Source organism: Hippocampus bargibanti, linkage group LG05 (assembly GCF_051943395.1).
Source record: "Hippocampus bargibanti isolate YZ-2025 linkage group LG05, ASM5194339v1, whole genome shotgun sequence".
NCBI classification, from domain to species: domain Eukaryota; kingdom Metazoa; phylum Chordata; class Actinopteri; order Syngnathiformes; family Syngnathidae; genus Hippocampus; species Hippocampus bargibanti.
The window spans coordinates 30,212,868-30,229,656 of record NC_142738.1 but is presented as its reverse complement, the minus strand read 5'-3'; the positions used below and the strand labels follow the sequence as shown (position 1 = coordinate 30,229,656).

The 16,789-nt window shown below is 47.0% G+C and overlaps 1 protein-coding gene and 1 long non-coding RNA gene across 3 annotated transcripts in view; one reads left to right on the top strand and one right to left on the bottom strand.

Moving 5' to 3' along the window:
* Positions 1-2,077: 2,077 nt before the first annotated feature.
* On the top strand, positions 2,078-13,646 carry taf3 (TAF3 RNA polymerase II, TATA box binding protein (TBP)-associated facto). 2 transcript variants are annotated; one of them, XM_088995657.1, is made up of 7 exons: positions 2,078-2,684; positions 3,778-4,017; positions 6,306-8,026; positions 8,156-8,250; positions 9,430-9,721; positions 9,809-9,915; positions 13,092-13,646. In XM_088995657.1, the coding sequence occupies exons 1-7, from the start codon at positions 2,519-2,521 to the stop codon at positions 13,204-13,206; spliced, it is 2,736 nt and encodes a 911-aa protein (XP_088851783.1). In that variant the 5' UTR covers positions 2,078-2,518; the 3' UTR covers positions 13,207-13,646. The 2 variants fall into 2 exon arrangements, with proteins under 2 accessions (XP_088851783.1, XP_088851782.1); XM_088995656.1 differs by having other exon boundaries at positions 2,087-2,684; positions 6,303-8,026.
* Positions 13,647-16,789, bottom strand: part of LOC148898475 (uncharacterized) — an 8,156-nt gene continuing 5,013 nt past the window's right edge. Inside the window, exon 2 of the long non-coding RNA XR_016114897.1 lies at positions 13,647-14,322. This is a non-coding gene — a long non-coding RNA (uncharacterized LOC148898475). The remainder of the gene's footprint in view (positions 14,323-16,789) is intronic.

Sequence of the window (16,789 nt, the reverse complement as noted above, 5' to 3'; positions counted from 1 at the left end):
TGTTGGGTGACTTGCTGGTTTCCTCTCCTGCCAGGCCGAGATAGAAATAGTTCTGAAGAGGAAAGCATACATGTTTGCAATCAATTAAAGAATTTATTCCGTGCCATTTTGAGGCAACATTGGGGGGAAATGTATCACCCAAAAAGAGGCAGAAAATGACGACAAAGCTCCGTGTAAGGAATGAATCAGCCCATTTCCACAGGCTGATTAATTCCCTACACGGAGCTTTGTCGCCATCTTCTGCCTCTTTTTGGTGCAACACAAAGTTTTCAGACCAAACAAGTACAGCAAGATGCATTGACGTGATGGAAGGACTGCTACAATGTGTCCTTTTTTTTCGGTCAGGGGCGTACCTTCAGTGACGTAGGGTGAGGAATCGTCACCAACTCAAAAGCAAGACTTCCTGAATATTCAGTGCGAGTATTAAAATGTAAAATATAGCTATATGCGGTGGAATCTTTGTAAAATACGTTCAGTAGAAGTCATTTGAAGCGATTTTACAAATTATGGACACAACTTGTCCGGAGGCGTCATTTGTCCTTTAAGGAATTTCCATTTGACAAAATTCCTTATGATAGAAGACTTGTGACAGTCTACCTAGCTATCAAGCTTGCTGCCTAACTATCTATTTGCTATCTATTAGCTGTATAGCTGGCTGGCGAGCTATCATTTAGCTGTCTAGCTGACTTGGTAGCTATCTATTAGCGACTGCATCTATTAGCTCGTGAGCTAGCTTTCTATCTATTTGAGTGACTTTGGGTGTTGAGTGAACGCTGGCGCGTGTGGCTGCCGCTGCTCACCCACAGAAAAGCTGATCCTGTGACTGAAAAGTGGCCTTGAGAGTTTTGAAAGGCGTTTAAAAATGGAATGTATTATTATTAGCTATCTATTAGCTAGCTAGCTTTCTATCTATTTGGGTTACTTCCGGGTTGAGTGAACGCTGGCACGTGTGGCTGCCGCTGCTCACCCACATAAAAACTGATCCTGTGGCTGAAAAGTGGCCTTGAGAATTTTGAAAGGCGTTTAAAAATGAAATTTATTATTAGTAGTAGTACTATTATTGTGATTATTATTATTATTATTATTATTTAACGTCAGGTGTTGGCCGGATTTGGTAATGGACGACGCGGCGAAACGCACAAAGTCCCGGATCTTGGTCGGAGCTAAACTTCCACGATGCTTATCTGTGCGGACGAAGCTCATTCGATCGAGTTTCGACCGTTCGTGCGAAACGCAGGACAGCAGATTTGAGCGGACGGAGCTCAATTGTCTTTTCTTCAACGCCGGTGAGATCACGTGAGCGCGCGCTGCGTTCAAATCACCACGGAAATTCAACAATGTAGAGGAAGCTGGCCACACGTCGCAAAGTTTCGAGCTCGTCGTAACCAAATGTGGCGGCCTGCCTGCGTGTAAATATGTTTCCAGAAATGCGACTCGAGTTGGAATGACGGCGCCCCGTCGGAGAGAAAGCAGCCGTGGCGTCACGTTCATGTAAAAAGGAAATTAGCTTGAAGACTGAAGTCAAAATGTGTTTTCTAGCAATTCAAAAGAACACGTGTTTTGCTAAGCTATGGGCATTTTTTTAACCAATTTAATTATCTGCGTTTTTAATAAACAAGCTGACGTTTGTCGATATATGCAAGGAAGCAGTGCATGTTTTAAAATTTAGGTGCAGTATGTAGCAAATGTCACACTGCTACAGAATATTGCGACGGGACGTAAAGCAGCGGTGACGTCACCACCGGAGATAGACGAACATGGCGGCTAAATAAAGACGTTGACAAAGCAACAGTCTGCTCTCATTCCTCCGACATAACACAGTAGTGGAAAAAGTCAATCTGCAAAAATATTCGGATTAATCAATTGGACAAGCAAGTATTCGATTTTCGGATAATCCAACAATTTCAGTTTGTTGTATAGATTGTTCACCTAAAAAAAATAAACTGCGATATCCAACTTGCAAATTGGTTCACAGCCATGTTTATATCTTTCAAGTTTTTGTTTCAAATTACATTTTTGGCGACCGGATGAACCCTTAGAATAGTCGAATATTAAATTGAATTCCATGTGAAAAAAATACAATATGGCGTTCGACGGGCATGTAGACGAGATATGCCGTTCGCGAACGAGTCGGTTCCCAGAGCCGGATCTCTGAAGTGAGCGAAGAGAGGCGTTTTCTAACAAGGAGCCAGAAATGAGAGCCGACTTTTTTGTCCTCTATTCCCCGCCCCCAATTTTCGGCAAGTCAAAAAATGGCCCCAATTCCCAGTTTAGCGAACGCATCACGAGGGCAGCGCAGTCGGCGCGCCGGGGTTGTCGCGCATGCGCACCGAGCATTTCAGGGATGGGTCTGGCGAGCGAATCAAGATGGCGACTCTGGCAAAAGCGCCGCCGCGGCTAGCCAAGTAGATGCCCCAAATCGGGCCGTTGAGCGGCTTTGCTCGCCCCCAGCGAGCTTTCGGTGAAGCAATGACGAGCGGCCGCGCGTTCGGGAGACGCGATTGAGCGGGATCCAAGCATGTGCGACAACTACGGCCGCTCGCTGCTGCGCGTGTCGGTGGCGCAGATCTGCCAGGCTCTGGGCTGGGACGCCGTCCAGCTCACCGCCTGCGACCTGCTGGCCGACGTGCTGCAGCGGTACGTCCAGCAGATGGGTCGAGTCTGCCACCGCTACTCGGAGCTGTGTAAGTGCGCGACGGCTTGACCTCGTTACCGCTCGCCGTTCGGCGGTTTTTTTTCTTTCTCTTTTTTTCCTACTGTCTCTCGCTCGCTCCTCTTCGGGACGCGATCGCGACGTTGTTGTCAAACTAGCGCCCCTGGCGGCGGTTTTCCAAAAGTGCAGGAGGGCCCACCGATGATTCCGACTTGATCTCGGTTACACTTCCCGGTGATTTCGACTAACTTTGGGACTGCTTTATTTCCTGTTTATGATCGCTGTCCATGTTAAAAATAATAATCCATTTCATTTCTTAGCGCCTCTCAAAAGTCTCAAGGTCACTTTACAGTCACAGGATAAGTTTTTCTGTGGGTGAGCAGCGGCAGCCACACACGCCAGCGGTCACTCAACCCGGAAGTAACTCAAATAGATATAAAGCTAGCGAGCAGCCAATAAATAGCTAATAGATGGAAAGCTAGCTAGCTAGCGAATGGATAGTGAATAAATAGCATGTAATTTTCTCCGTGCGTGCATCGAAATAGTATCGATATAACCGGGACTATCGATATATCCGATATCGATATAACGAGACTTTACTGTATATATATATATAATTTTTTTTGTCATTTCTCTTGACATTATTCTTTTTTTTATCCTCTCTTCACTTCACTCTCACACGTTTTTATTTATCTAGTTAGCTATTTAGTTTATCTATCTAGCTGACTGGCTCGCTATCTCGCTAGCTATCTATTAACTATACAGCTATCTAGCTGTATAGCTATCTATTAGCTATCTATTAGATAGCTTGCTTTCTATCTATTTGAGTTACTTCCGGCTTGAGTGAACGCTGGCGTGTGTGGCTGCCGCTGCTCACCCACAGAAAACCTGAACCTGTGACTGTAAAGTGACCTTGAGAGTTTTGAAAGGCGCTTAGAAATTAAATGGCTTATGATTATTATGATAACCCAATGCATTGCATTGTATTTTGGACAGATGCCCCCAGTTTCAAACTCAGTTAACTTCACAACCATATTACTTGGGAATTAACCGATTTTTTTCTGATGAAAGAAGAGAGTAATGAAACGAGGATTGTTTGACGAGGTGTGTCTTTCCATCGGCAGACGGGAGGACGGATCCCGTCCTGGACGATGTGAGTCAGGCGTTCCGGCTGCTGGGGGTGAGCCTGAGCGAGCTGGACGACTACGTCAACAACCTGGAGCCCGTGGCCTTCCCCCAACCGTTGCCCGTCTTCCCCGTCGGCAAAAACAACGCGCTGCAGTTCGCTCAGCCCGGCGCGCCGCCCCCCCCAGGACGCAAGGAGGACATTCCCCATTACATGCCGCCTCTGGTGTCCCTGCAAGGTGAGTTTTGTCGTCCGCCGGCGCGGGAGCTGACCCTTACTCTCACTTGTCTTCAAACTGTTTTTTTTTTTATTGTTTCTTTATGACATATTGTTTTATGACAGCTTTCATACGCTACTGAATGCGCCCATCGTAAAACGTGTTACAGTCATACCTCGGCTTACGAACATAATTGGTTCCCAGAAGGCGAAAAGTGTGTATCCCAAAAATTAATTTCCCACAGGAAACCATTAAAATGTGAAGAATCCGTTCCCAGGTCCCCATAAAACATCATTTTCTACTTTCTCATTTTCTAAGCCTTGAAGGACAACCGACGTCTCTGGACAAGTTGTGTCCATAATTTGTAAAATGGCTTCAAATGACTTCTACTGAGTGTATTTTACAAAGATTCCACCGCATATTGCTATATTTTACCTTTTAAGACTCGTTCTGAATACTCCGGAAGTCTTGTTTTTCAGTTGGTGACGAGTCCATACGTGACGTCACTGAAGGAACGCCCCTGACCTAAAAAAGGACTCATTGTAGCAGTCCTTCCATCACATCAATGCTTGTTTGGTCTAAAAACCTCGTGTTGCGCCAGAAAGAGACAGAAGAGGGCATTCAAGCTCCATGTAAGAAATTTATTAGCCTGTGGAAACGGGCTGATTAATTCTTCACAGGAGCTCGGTGGCCATTTTCTACCTCTTTTGGGTGAGACAGTCCCCCCCCCCAATGTTGCCTCAAAATGGCACGGAATCAATTCTTTAATCGATTGCAAACATGTATGCTTTCCTCTTCAGAACTATTTGAATCATATTCATAACTGGATGTGTAACAAGAAAGCATATTCTCCCAATCTGAAGCCATTGTTTTGATTCTCCAGCAATGCAAGACGTCTTGGCGTGACATCACGAAAAGGGGGCGGGACTTTCTGAAAATGCCCAATTCGCAGCTCAATTTTTTTTGCAGATTTTGGACACTTTAAGTCATTTTAATTGGTGTTTTGCATTTGAATAAAAATATCATACTGCATGTTTTGGGTATTTTAGATGCTATAAAACGTTTTTCAGTTCATGTCAGTCAGGAAACCAAAAAGTGATGTCGGTTGTCCTTTAAAACCACACAAAATGTTGGAGGTGCTTTCTCTGCGATAATTTTACCTAGTTCCTCATCAATTGTGTTCTGTTTAGCTGGGTTGATAGCTTTTTGCATCAAGTGTACAGATGGCTTGTGCGGCCTGATTGATTGGATATTTTCACCTTGCAGTCTACACTCTGCCTTTGAACTATCAAAGTTCAAACAAGTCCAAATTTCACTGTTTTCTATCCATTTTCTCACTCTCTCTCTGTCGTCTGCCTGTCCCTTTAATATTTAAACCCCCCCCCCCCCACCACCGATGCGTTCTTGACCAATCATGTGGCTTTGACCGAAGACTAGGGGCGGGGCATAGCTGACAAAAAAATGTCAGCTGCCATTTTCTTTTTTGAAGAACGGCCTCACTCTCTGTCTGTAACCCCCCCCCCCCCTCAATGCTGCGTTCTTGACCAATCACGTGGCTTTAACCGAAGTCTGATGGCAGGGAATAGCGGACAAAAATAAGTCGGCTGCAATTTTGTTGTTAGGAGAAGGGGCTCGTTTGCCAAATGATGGCTGAAATGTTATTGGTTCAAAAATACAAAAACAAAAAAGTCATGAAAGGAAGCTGAAAGACAATTTGGAATTACGGGTAACATCCCACTTACGACCAGCTCGACTTACGACCACCTGTACTTACGACCATGACCTCCAGACCCTACTTGGAAAAAAAAAAGTTCTACGCCTGGCACCGCAACGTGCTAGCAGGCCGGCAATGTGTACGACAATTTTGGTCAGCCAGCCAGCATGTCACTCTCGCACAGCAATCGACTGTGTGATTGCACTTGAGGGGGGAGTTTGCCAGTCATTTAACCTCCTAGTCTTTATTCAACATTTTGAATGGATTTTGACCTACGACCATTTCGACTTACGACCGTTTGGTCGGAACGGAACGCGGTCGTAAGTCAGATGTTACATGTATTTATTAGCTGTCTAGCTAGCTTTCTATCTATTTACTTCCGGGTTGAGTGAACGCTGGCGCATGTGGCTGCCGCTGCTCACCTACAGAAAAACTGATCCTGTGACTGTAAAGTGACCTTGAGAGTTTTGAAAGGCGCTTATGAATCAAATGGATTATTATTATTAGGATTAGGATTACGACTACGACTATTGGTATGACTATTAGTTTGACTATTATTATTCCTATTATTATTGTCCCCCTTGTTGTCCAGAAGAGGAGGAGGAGGAGATGGGCCCCCCCGCCACGGGCACCTCGGCCGAAGCCATGCAGGTGGCGCCGGAGGAGGACGAGGACGACTTTGACGAGGACGAGAGGGTCAACGACGAGAACCACCCGCTCAAGAGGCCCCCGCCCGACAGTCCCGACCAGGCGCTGGGCATGATGCCCAGCGCCAAGCGGCCCCGCCTACTGCCGGGCCTCAGCCCCGAGTGGACTGCCGAGCCCCGGGAGCCCCTGGGCGCGCTCGACCCCCAGCGGGGGCCGCCGTCCCCCGAGGGTCCGGCCGGGGCCCCGCCCCCCCGCCGACCTCAGCCGCCCCCGCCCAGGCACGGCGAGCAAAAGGCCCCCCTCGCCAAGAAGGCCAAAGCCCCCTCGCCGGCCAGGCCCAGGACCAAGTCGCCCAAGGGCCCGGCGGCGACCCCGTGGGCCACCGGAAGCGTCCGCTCGCCGCCCAAAACAGGCAAGGAGAGGAAAAAATCGCCCGGCCGGACCAAGAGTCCCAAAAGTCCCAAGAGCCCCAAGGCGGCGGCGGTGGCGGCCGGGGGTTTGGCGGGGGCCGCCAACCCCGCCCCCGCCAAACCGCCCCTGTCGGTCCTGAGCGAGCGCGTGGGCAAAGAGAACATCCACGTGCGGCACAACGCGGAGCCCGACGTGGGCCCCCCCCTCCCGAAAGGCGCGACGGCGGACAACGGCGCCATCGAGGACTCCATCAGCACCGTCATCGCCAAGGCGCGGTCGGAGCGCCGTCCCGACCCCTTCGCCTTCTCCTCGGGCTCCGACTCGGACAGCGAGGGCTTCACCGGCCCCCGCCGGCTGACCATCATGGAGCCGGCGGGCGGCGCCGGGGCCCCCCCGCCGCCGCCGCCCGGCGCCCCCCCGGCGCCGCCGCCGCCCCCCAAGTGGACCCTGGACGACTCCATCGACGAGGTGATCCGCAAGGCGCACCGGGGCGGGCCCCCGCCGCCCCGCCCCCCCGTCCTCCGGCGCTCGGTCTCGTCCGGCTCGGCCTCCCCCCCCACGCCCGAGCCCCTCCTCAAGGTCTTCCAGGAGAAAGCCAAGTTGCCGGACGTCAAGAAGAAGCTGAAGAGCAAGCTGAGGAAGAAGGACAAACCCCGGGACAAAGCGCGCGACAAGGACAAAGGCAGGCTCAAGGACAGGAACAAGGACAAGAGCAAGGCCAAGGACTCGTCCAGGGACCCGTCCGGGGGCCCGTCCGGGGGCCCGTCCGGGGACCCGTCCGGCCTCCTCTGGACGGACTTTGGCCTGAAGGAGGAGCGGCTCTTGGCCCGGCGGGACTTCGGCCCGCCGCCCGACGGCCCCGTCAAGCTGAAAGGCCGGGACGGCGAGGGCCCCAAGAAGGACAAGGACAAGCACAAGGACAAAAAGAAGGACAGGGAACGGGCCAAGAAGGACAAGAAGGACAAAGAGCGCGGCAGGGACGAGCGGCCCAAGCAAGGCCCCCTGTCCCCTTTGACCCCTTTGGCCCTGGGCGAGCTGCCCGCCCTCTTCGCCCCCTCCGCCCTCCAGCGGCCCCTCGCCGCCGCCCCCTCGGACGCCAAGGCCAAGGACAAGAAGAAGGACAAGAAGGAGAAGAAGAAGAAGAAGGAGCGGGACAAGGCCAAGGACAAGGAGCGCGACAAGGATGACAAGAGGAAAGAAAAGGACAAAGACAAGCGTGAAAAGGACAAGGACAAGGACAGACTGCGCTTGGACAAGGTCTCTGGATTTTTTTTAACTCTTTGGTGCGGGAGGGAGGGAGGGTCTTTCGTTTGCTTTGTTTTTCGGCGAGGGAAATCTCAGACGAGCCCCCTGAAAAAAAAATGGATTTTTTTCTTGTGGACGCAGGTGAAGGCGGCCGACGCTCCGGCGGTGCCCCCGGCGGTGCCCCCCTCCCCCGTCATTCCCAGACTCACCCTGCGCGTGGGAGGCCAGGACAAAATGTAAGACTCTCTCTCTCTCTCTCTCTCTTGAGCCAGCTGTCATAAGCCAGTGTCCCAAGTCGAGGCCCGGGGGCCAAATCCGGTCCACCACATCATGTTATTCGGCCCGCCAAAGAAAATCAAACTTGGGAAATTCCATGCTCATCTCTGTGCTGGCTAGCAATAGAGCTAGTTAGCAAATGACCTAGTGATAGAGCTAGCAAGCCAGCAAGCTCGCTAGCCATAGAGCTATCTAGTGATAAAGCTAGCTAGCGATTGCTAGCGAGTGATAAATCTAACTAGCGATCAACTTAGCTAGCAAGCGCCCTAGCGATAGAGCTAGCTAGTGATCAAGCTAGCTGGCGATCGACTTACTTAGCTAGCAAGCGCCCTAGCGATAGAGCTAGCTAGTGATCAAGCTAGTGATCAAGCTAGCTGGCGATTGACTTAGCTAGCAAGTGACCTAGCGGTAGCACTAGCTAGCAAGCTAGCTAGTGATAAAGCTAGCGATCAAGTTTGCTAGCTAACGACCTCCTGATAGAGCTAGCGGGCCAGCAAGCTAGCTAGCGATCCAGCTAACTAGTGATAAAGCTAACTAGCGATCAAGTTAGCTAGCAAACGACCTAGCGCTAGAGCTAGCTGGCCAGAAAGCTAGCTAGCGATCCAGCTAACTAGTGATAATGCTAGATAGCGATCGAGTTAACTAGCAAACGACCTAGCGATAGAGCTAGCTAGTGATAAAGCTAGCTGGCGATCGACTTAGCTAGCAAGTGACCTAGCGATAGAACTAACTAGTGATCAAGCTACCTGGCGATCGACTTAGCTAGCAAGTGACCTAGCGGTAGCGCTACCTAGCAAGCAAGCTAGCAAGTGATAAAGCTAGCGATCAAGTTTGCTAGCTAACGACCTCGTGATAGAGCTAGCTGGCCAGCAAGCTAGCTAGCGATCCAGCTAACTAGTGATAAAGCTAACTAGCGATCAAGTTAGCTAGCAAACGACCTAGCGCTAGAGCTAGCTGGCCAGAAAGCTAGCTAGCGATCCAGCTAACTAGTGATAACGCTAGATAGCGATCGAGTTAACTAGCAAACGACCTAGCGATAGAGCTAGCTAGTGATAAAGCTAGCTAGCGATTTAGCCTGCGAGTACAGCAAGCGTTTCCATGTTTTGTTGACATTGTCCCGTCCCGTGACCCCCCTGCAGCGTGATCAGCAAGGTGCTCCCCAACTCGGAAGCAAAGGTTCCCGCCGGCAAGACGGCGGGCGCCAAGTCGGCCCCGGTCGCTCGGCCCCGGTCGCCCCCGCCGCCTCCCGTCCTGTTGCCGGCCATCGCGTGCGCGGCGGGGCCGCCGTCTCCGTTGCCGCCGGCCCTCCCCCCCGCCGCCGCCCCCTCGCCGTCGTCTTCGCTGTTGTCGGGGGCCCCGCCCCTGCACCCCGGCCCCTCTTTCAAGATGCCCGTTCGCAGCGTGGTCACCGAGACGGTCAGCACCTACGTGGTGAGTGGAGACCCCCGACGTCCCCCCCAAGAAGACGAGCGTGCGCCCGCCGCGCTTTGACCTTTTGCCACGCCTTGCCCTTTTAAGATCCGAGACGAAAGCGGGAATCAGATCTGGATCTGCCCCGGATGCGACAAGCCCGACGACGGCAGCCCCATGATCGGATGCGACGACTGCGACGACTGGTATCACTGGTACGTACGCACGCACGCACGCACGCACGCAGTCGCAATTGTTTGTTGATATACAGGTAACACCCGAGTTACGACCACGACCGCCAGACCCTTTTTATTTAGTTATTTCTTTAACTTACTTTACTACCGTTACTTACTTTACTTCTTCTTACTTTACTTACTTTACTTTCTTACTTTTACTTACTTTTTTTACTTACGTTACTTCTTATTTACTTTACCTACTTTCTTACTTTACTTTTACTTACTTTTGCTTTTCCTTTTTTTCTTACTTTACTTTGACTTACTTTTTTACTTACTTTACTATACAGTAAAGTCTCGTTATATCGATATTCTCGGGAGTCTGAACAAATATCGATATAACCAGACTATCGATATATCCAATCCTGCGGCATGTAAATTTTCTCCTTGCGTTCATAGAAATAGTATCGTAATAAGCAGTACTATCGATATAACCAATATCGATATAACGAGACTTTACTGTACTTACTTTACTTCTTACTTTACCTACTTTCTTACTTTACTTTTACTTACTTTTGCTTTTCCTTTTTTTCTTACTTTACTTTTACTTACTTTTTTACTTACTTTACCACAGTTCTTACTTCACTTTGCTTTACCTACTTTCTTGACTTACTTTCTTACTTTACTCACTTTACTTTACCTACTTTACTTACTTTCTTACTTTACTTTTACTTACTTTTTTTACTTACTTTACTATACTGTAGTCTCGTTATATCGATATTCTCGGGAGTCGGAAAAAATATCGATATAACCGGACTATCGATATATCCGATCCTGCGGCATGTAAATTTTCTACTATAAATTTTTCTACTATAGAAATAGTATCGTAATAAGCAGTACTATCGATATAACCGATATCGATATAACGAGACTTTATTGTACTTACTTTACTTTACCTACTTTCTTACTTTACTTTTACTTACTTTTGCTTTTCCTTTTTTTTCTTACTTTACTTTTACTTACTTTTTTACCTACTTTACTACACTTTCTTTACTTCTTACTTCACTTTGCTTTACCTACTTTCTTACTTGCTTTATTTGTCAGTCACCATCCAAAACATCAAAAATATTCGGGGAGCTGCTCTGATGGTGCCTGTGAAGGCCCATAAATCAGCATATACAGTGATACCTCAGCTCACGAACACTTTAGTTCACGAACTTTTTGCCTCACAAACTTCGCGAGAATATATTCTTGGCATAGCAACTAGTTTTCGACGGACGAACCAAACCACACAGCACCACAGTGGCTGGCGAACTTGTTTTCGTCACCCTCTTTCATTGAGTGCAGATGTGGTTTGTTCCCGAGTGGAGTACTTTTGCCATTATGGGAGCGAAAAACACCTCACCACAGGCTAGTGTTAAACCGAAGAAGACAGGGACAGTGTGAGTGAGGGTATTATCGCCCAGAAAGCACAGCAACTTCACTCGGAAGGTGACTCTCCTTCCAAACAGTAACTCCCTCCTCCCACTCCATTCCATCAAGCCATCAACAACCATCACAAAGGTCAACAAAACGACTTGATTATACAATAGAGTTTATTTCTTTCATTACAATACGAGAGCACATTTATTATACATAAAATAAGCTTTATGTTGTGTAGTTTTAAGGCTTATTTAGTCGAAAATGATGTTTTATGGGGACCGGGGAATGTATTATTCTCATTTTAATGGTTTCTTATAGGAAAGAAATGTTTGGCAGACAAACTTCGCCTTTCACACACTTTCTGGGAACCAATTATGTTCGTTAGTCGAGGTATCACTGTATACTGATTGTGTTTGTTTTAAAGGACAAGCGACGCCTCCGGACAAGTTGTGTCCATAATTTGTAAAATGGCTTCAAATAACTTCTACTCAGCGTATTTTACAAAGATTCCACCACATATAGCTAGATTTTATGTTTTAAGACTTGCGCTGAATATTCCAGAAGTCTTCTTTTTGAGTGACGATTCCTGACGTCACGTCATTAAAGGACCGCCCCCTGACCGAGAAAGCGACACACAATGCATTTTGCGGTACTGTGTTTGGTCTGAAAACGTCGTGTTGATGGCGAAATTAGAAGGAAAACACATCAATAACGCCATGGTGAATCGTTGTGTGTTGCGCCAAGGCAACTACAGTGAGACCTCAACTTACGAACTTAATTGGTTCCCAGACAGAGTGTTTAAGGCGAAAAATGTGTATCTAAAAAAAAAAATCCCATAGGAAACCATTAAAATGGGAATAATCCGTTCCCGGGTTTCCATAAACTATACTTTTCAACTAAATAAGCCTTAAAACTACACACAACATACCTTATTCTATGTATAATAAATGTGCTATTGTATTGTAATGGAAGAAATACACTGCATTGTATCATAAAATCATTTTATTTACATTTGTGATGGTCATTTATGGCTTGATGGAATGGCATTGGAGGTTGAAGGTCAAGGGGAATTGCTGTTTGGAAAGAGAGGCGCATTACATGAGGACTGTAATTAAAGAAATAAACTGTGCCGTAAAATAAAGTTGTATTGACCTTTTTGATGGTCGTTGATGGCTTATGGAAGGAGAGTCACCTTCCATAAGGACTGTTGGTAACTTAACCTCTGGTGATGTTCGGTCGTGTGCTTCCGCCGAAGATCACTCCGCCAGCCGTGGTGGGTGTGTATTATGAAAATAGTGCTTATTATAAGGTTTAATTTTCATAAATTTGACGTTTGTAAGACAAAAAGTTTGTAAGTTGAGGTGCATCTTTTCCGAATCTGAAGCCATTGTTTTGATTCTAGAGCAAGGCAAGACGTCTTGTCGTGACGTCATGAACAAGGGGGCGGGACCTTCTGAAACTGGCCACTTCCGGGTTCAATTTGAAGTAGTTTTTGGACACTTGAAGTCATTTGCATTTGGCTAAAAATATCATCTTGCGTGTTTTGGCGATTTTAGATGCTATAAAACGTTTTTCTGATGTCAGTTAGGCAACAAAAAAGTGGTGTCGGTTGTCCTTTAAGGGTGCTTCAGTAGCTCCATGTGTGGCACTTTGGTGCAATTGCACTCCACACACACTTTGCATAGCCCATTGAGTCCCCTAATCGAAGATTTTTTGACAAGTGGGTATTATTCAATTTCTGGTGTGGCGTGTGTGTGTGTGTGTGTGTGTGTGTGTGTGTGTGTGACTGTTTTCAGGGTTTGCGTGGGAATGGTGACGGCGCCCCCCGCAGACCAGCAGTGGTTTTGTGTCAAATGTTCCAGTAAGAAAAAGGACAAAAAGCACAAGAAGAAGAAACACAAACCGCACTGAGTGCAGGCAGCAAGTCGCCTTTTTTGCTTTTTTTGGGGGATGGGGGGGGGGGGGGTGACAGAACTTGCAAGCTGTCACACGTCACCCCCAAAAAAAGGAGAATTTCTCATCAGGTTGGCCCACATGATGTTGGGGTGGGGGGTTTCGCCCAACGCATCAGGACCCCGCCTATCGTCTCAACTACAATCGTCGTACAGAAGATTTCTCTTTTGCTATCTTTGCTTTTGCTGTACAAAATGGACCCCACCCCCCCTCGCTGCCCCCTTAGCCGGTGTATAAATGTAAATAGCAACTCTAAAGGCAAATGTGTTGTTGTTTTTGTTTTTTTTTCTCCTCTTTGCCCTCGACTGCATTTTCAGGTCTGACTTTTTCATGTGCAATTTTGTACAAACTGTACAATTTTGTTTTTTTAATGTCAAAGTTTGTATTTTATCCCCCCCCCCCCCCCCCCCCCCACACACATGTCATTTGCCGAAAAGGGTCACAATGATCCGGAAACGCTCTTCTGACATCCTGTTTGGAGCCAATGAGCCTCATTGTCGCCAATTTTTTCTCATTGTCCCCACCCCCACCCGCCATTTTGCTGTGTTTTGTCATTATAATTTGTTGGCATATATGAGCGTGAAAGCGCTACGGTCTGCGTTGTGGCAAATGTCCCCAAAGAGGCCTTTGACCTTGCGCCCTGCCCCCCAATAGCTGTTGCCATTTGATTCCCCCCCCCCCCCAAATGTTTGGAAGAATAACAAGCAATTATTTTGACAAGGCCAGGTCTCTGACTTTATTTCACCTCCTTTTATCTTTTGTTGACTTTTGACAGCAGGTTGAGCGGCGACCGGTCCAGGGTGTGCCGACCAAACTCACTGGCCAGGATCTTTGTGGTGGGGTTCACCTTGGACCGGTCACCAGCTAATGCGGAGCCTCTACAGGCAGACCAGTCGCATTCCCGCCTCGGGTCAGCACCGCTAAGCCAACGTCTTGGTGCAATGTGGGAAGAAGAATGAAAATAAGATGAAGATAGCCTTGAATGGTCCTCCAATGGGGAGGGACATTTGCAAGAAGGCGCTCCATCAATAACGGAACAGCAGCTGGGATTTGAACCCACAACCTCAGGACAAACTGTAAACAAGGGAATATTGTTTTTGTATTTATTGGGATAGGGTTCACGCAGTTTATTTTTAATATTGGTCAATATAGATATATAGATGTATATTTTATGTGTGTGTGTGTGTGTATGTATATATATATACAGTAAAGTCTCGTTATATCGATATCGGATATATCGATAGTCCCGGTTATATCGATACTATTTCTATGCACGCACGGAGAAAATTACATGCAAACAGGGTCGGATATATCGATAGTCCCGGTTATATCGATATTTTTTCAGACTCCCTTGATAATCGATATAACGAGACTTTACTGTATATATATATATATATACAGTATATATCGATATATATTTCGATATATATCGATATATTTCTATGCACGCACGGAGAAAATACATATATATATCAATAGTCCCGGTTACATAATATACTCCCTTGAATATATATATACTGTATATATATATATATAATAAAGTAAAGTCTCGTTATATCGATATCGGATATTTCGATAGTCCCGGTTATATCGATACTATTTCTATGCACGCACGGAGAAAATTACATGCAAACAGGATCGGTTATATCGATAGTCCCGGTTACATCGATATTTTTTCGGACTCCCTTGAATATCGATATAACGAGACTTTACTGTATATATATATATATATATATATATATTACAAAATGTCAGTTTAATATAAGAAAAACAACAAGACGTTCACAAAACGAACTATTTGTTGAAGATAAAAGTAAACAAATCTTTTTCATTTGTTCTTGAGAATAGGCTTACGTACATGCGACAGCGACTTGTCCTGTCCTTCAGCCATTGTGGGTTAAAAAGCAAGTAGATATACTTGGTTTTTCTGCTAAAGTTTCCGGGTCTGATCAGTTGTCAGCTTGGTTGATTTGCATAGCGCTGCCTCCGCTGAGGGCCGAGGTAAAATGAGTATCCAATCACAGGACGCGTACATGTCATGTTCAACGCGAGGCCCTCTCGCTGGCCTTACTGTGACAACTCGTGATCTGATTGGCTATCGCAACTATATATCAACTACATGTGCCCGTTCATGTACAGCGCACAGACGCCCTCACTGTTGATTCTGAAGGCATCGGTCAGATTTCATACAGCCTGGCGACACAAGCTAGCTGAATTCTGATTGGATTAAAAACTCTGACCTAAAACTACAACACTGAAAGGAGCATAACCAAATGGATATAATATAACATCAAGAAAACAGTATGTAGAATAATTATATATATATATATATTTAGAAAAAATACTTTTTAATGAAATTGACTTATTATAATTATGATAATGATGTCTGATTATGTTAGGCCAGCAGAGAAGGCCTTGCTGGCTCTGACGGCCCACCACTCTATATATATATATATATTATATATATATATATATATATATATATATATATATATATATATATATATCTCCGATGTTGTTCCCGGGATCTGTTGCAACCACTCGTCTAGTTTGGGGGTCACTGCCCCAAGTGCTCCGACCACCACAGGCACGACTGTCACCTTTACCTTCCAGGTTCTCTCAAGCTCCTCTCTGAGCCCTTGGTATTTCTTGATTTTCTCATGTTCCTTCTTTCTGATGTTTCCATCACTCGGGACCGCTACATCCACGACAACGGCTTTCCTTTGCCCTTTATCTATGACCACGATATCTGGTTGGTTGGCCATTACCATCTTGTCAGTCTGTATCTGGAAGTCCCACAGGATCTTTGCTCGGTCATTCTCTACTACTTTTGGAGGTGTTTCCCATTTTGACCTTGGGGTTTCCAGTCCATCCTCCACACAGATGTTTCGGTAGACTATGCCAGCTACCTGGTTATGGCGCTCCATGTAGGCTTTCCCTGCCAGCATCTTACACCCTGCAGTTATGTGTTGGATTGTCTCAGGTGCCTCTTTGCACAACCTACACCTTGGGTCTTGTCTGGTGTGGTATATCCCTGCCTCTATGGCTCTGGTGTTCAGGGCCTGCTGTTGAGCAGCCAGGATGAGTGCCTCTGTGCTGTCCTTGAGGCCAGCCCTCTCTCGCCACTGATAGGACTTCTTGAGATGAGCCACTTCTGTTATGGTTCGGTGGTACATCCTGTGTGGGGGCTTTTCCTCCCATGATTGTCCCTCTTCCAGCACCTCATCCTCTGTTTCCCATTGTCTGAGACATTCTCTAAGTACATCATCCGTTGGAGCCTTCTCATTGAGCTTGGATGTTTCATCTTGGACAGTGGCTCTCACACTCACTAGTCCCCGGCCTCCTTCCTTTCGGCTTGTGTACAGTCTCAGGGTGCTGGACTTGGGATGGAACCCTCCGTGCATGGTGAGGAGTTTTCGGGTCTTAACATCCGTGGTCTGAATCTCTTCCTTTGGCCACCTTATTATTCCTGCAGGGTATCTGATCACTGGCAGGGCATAGCTGCTTATTGCTTATTGTTCTTGCCATTGAGCTGGCTTCT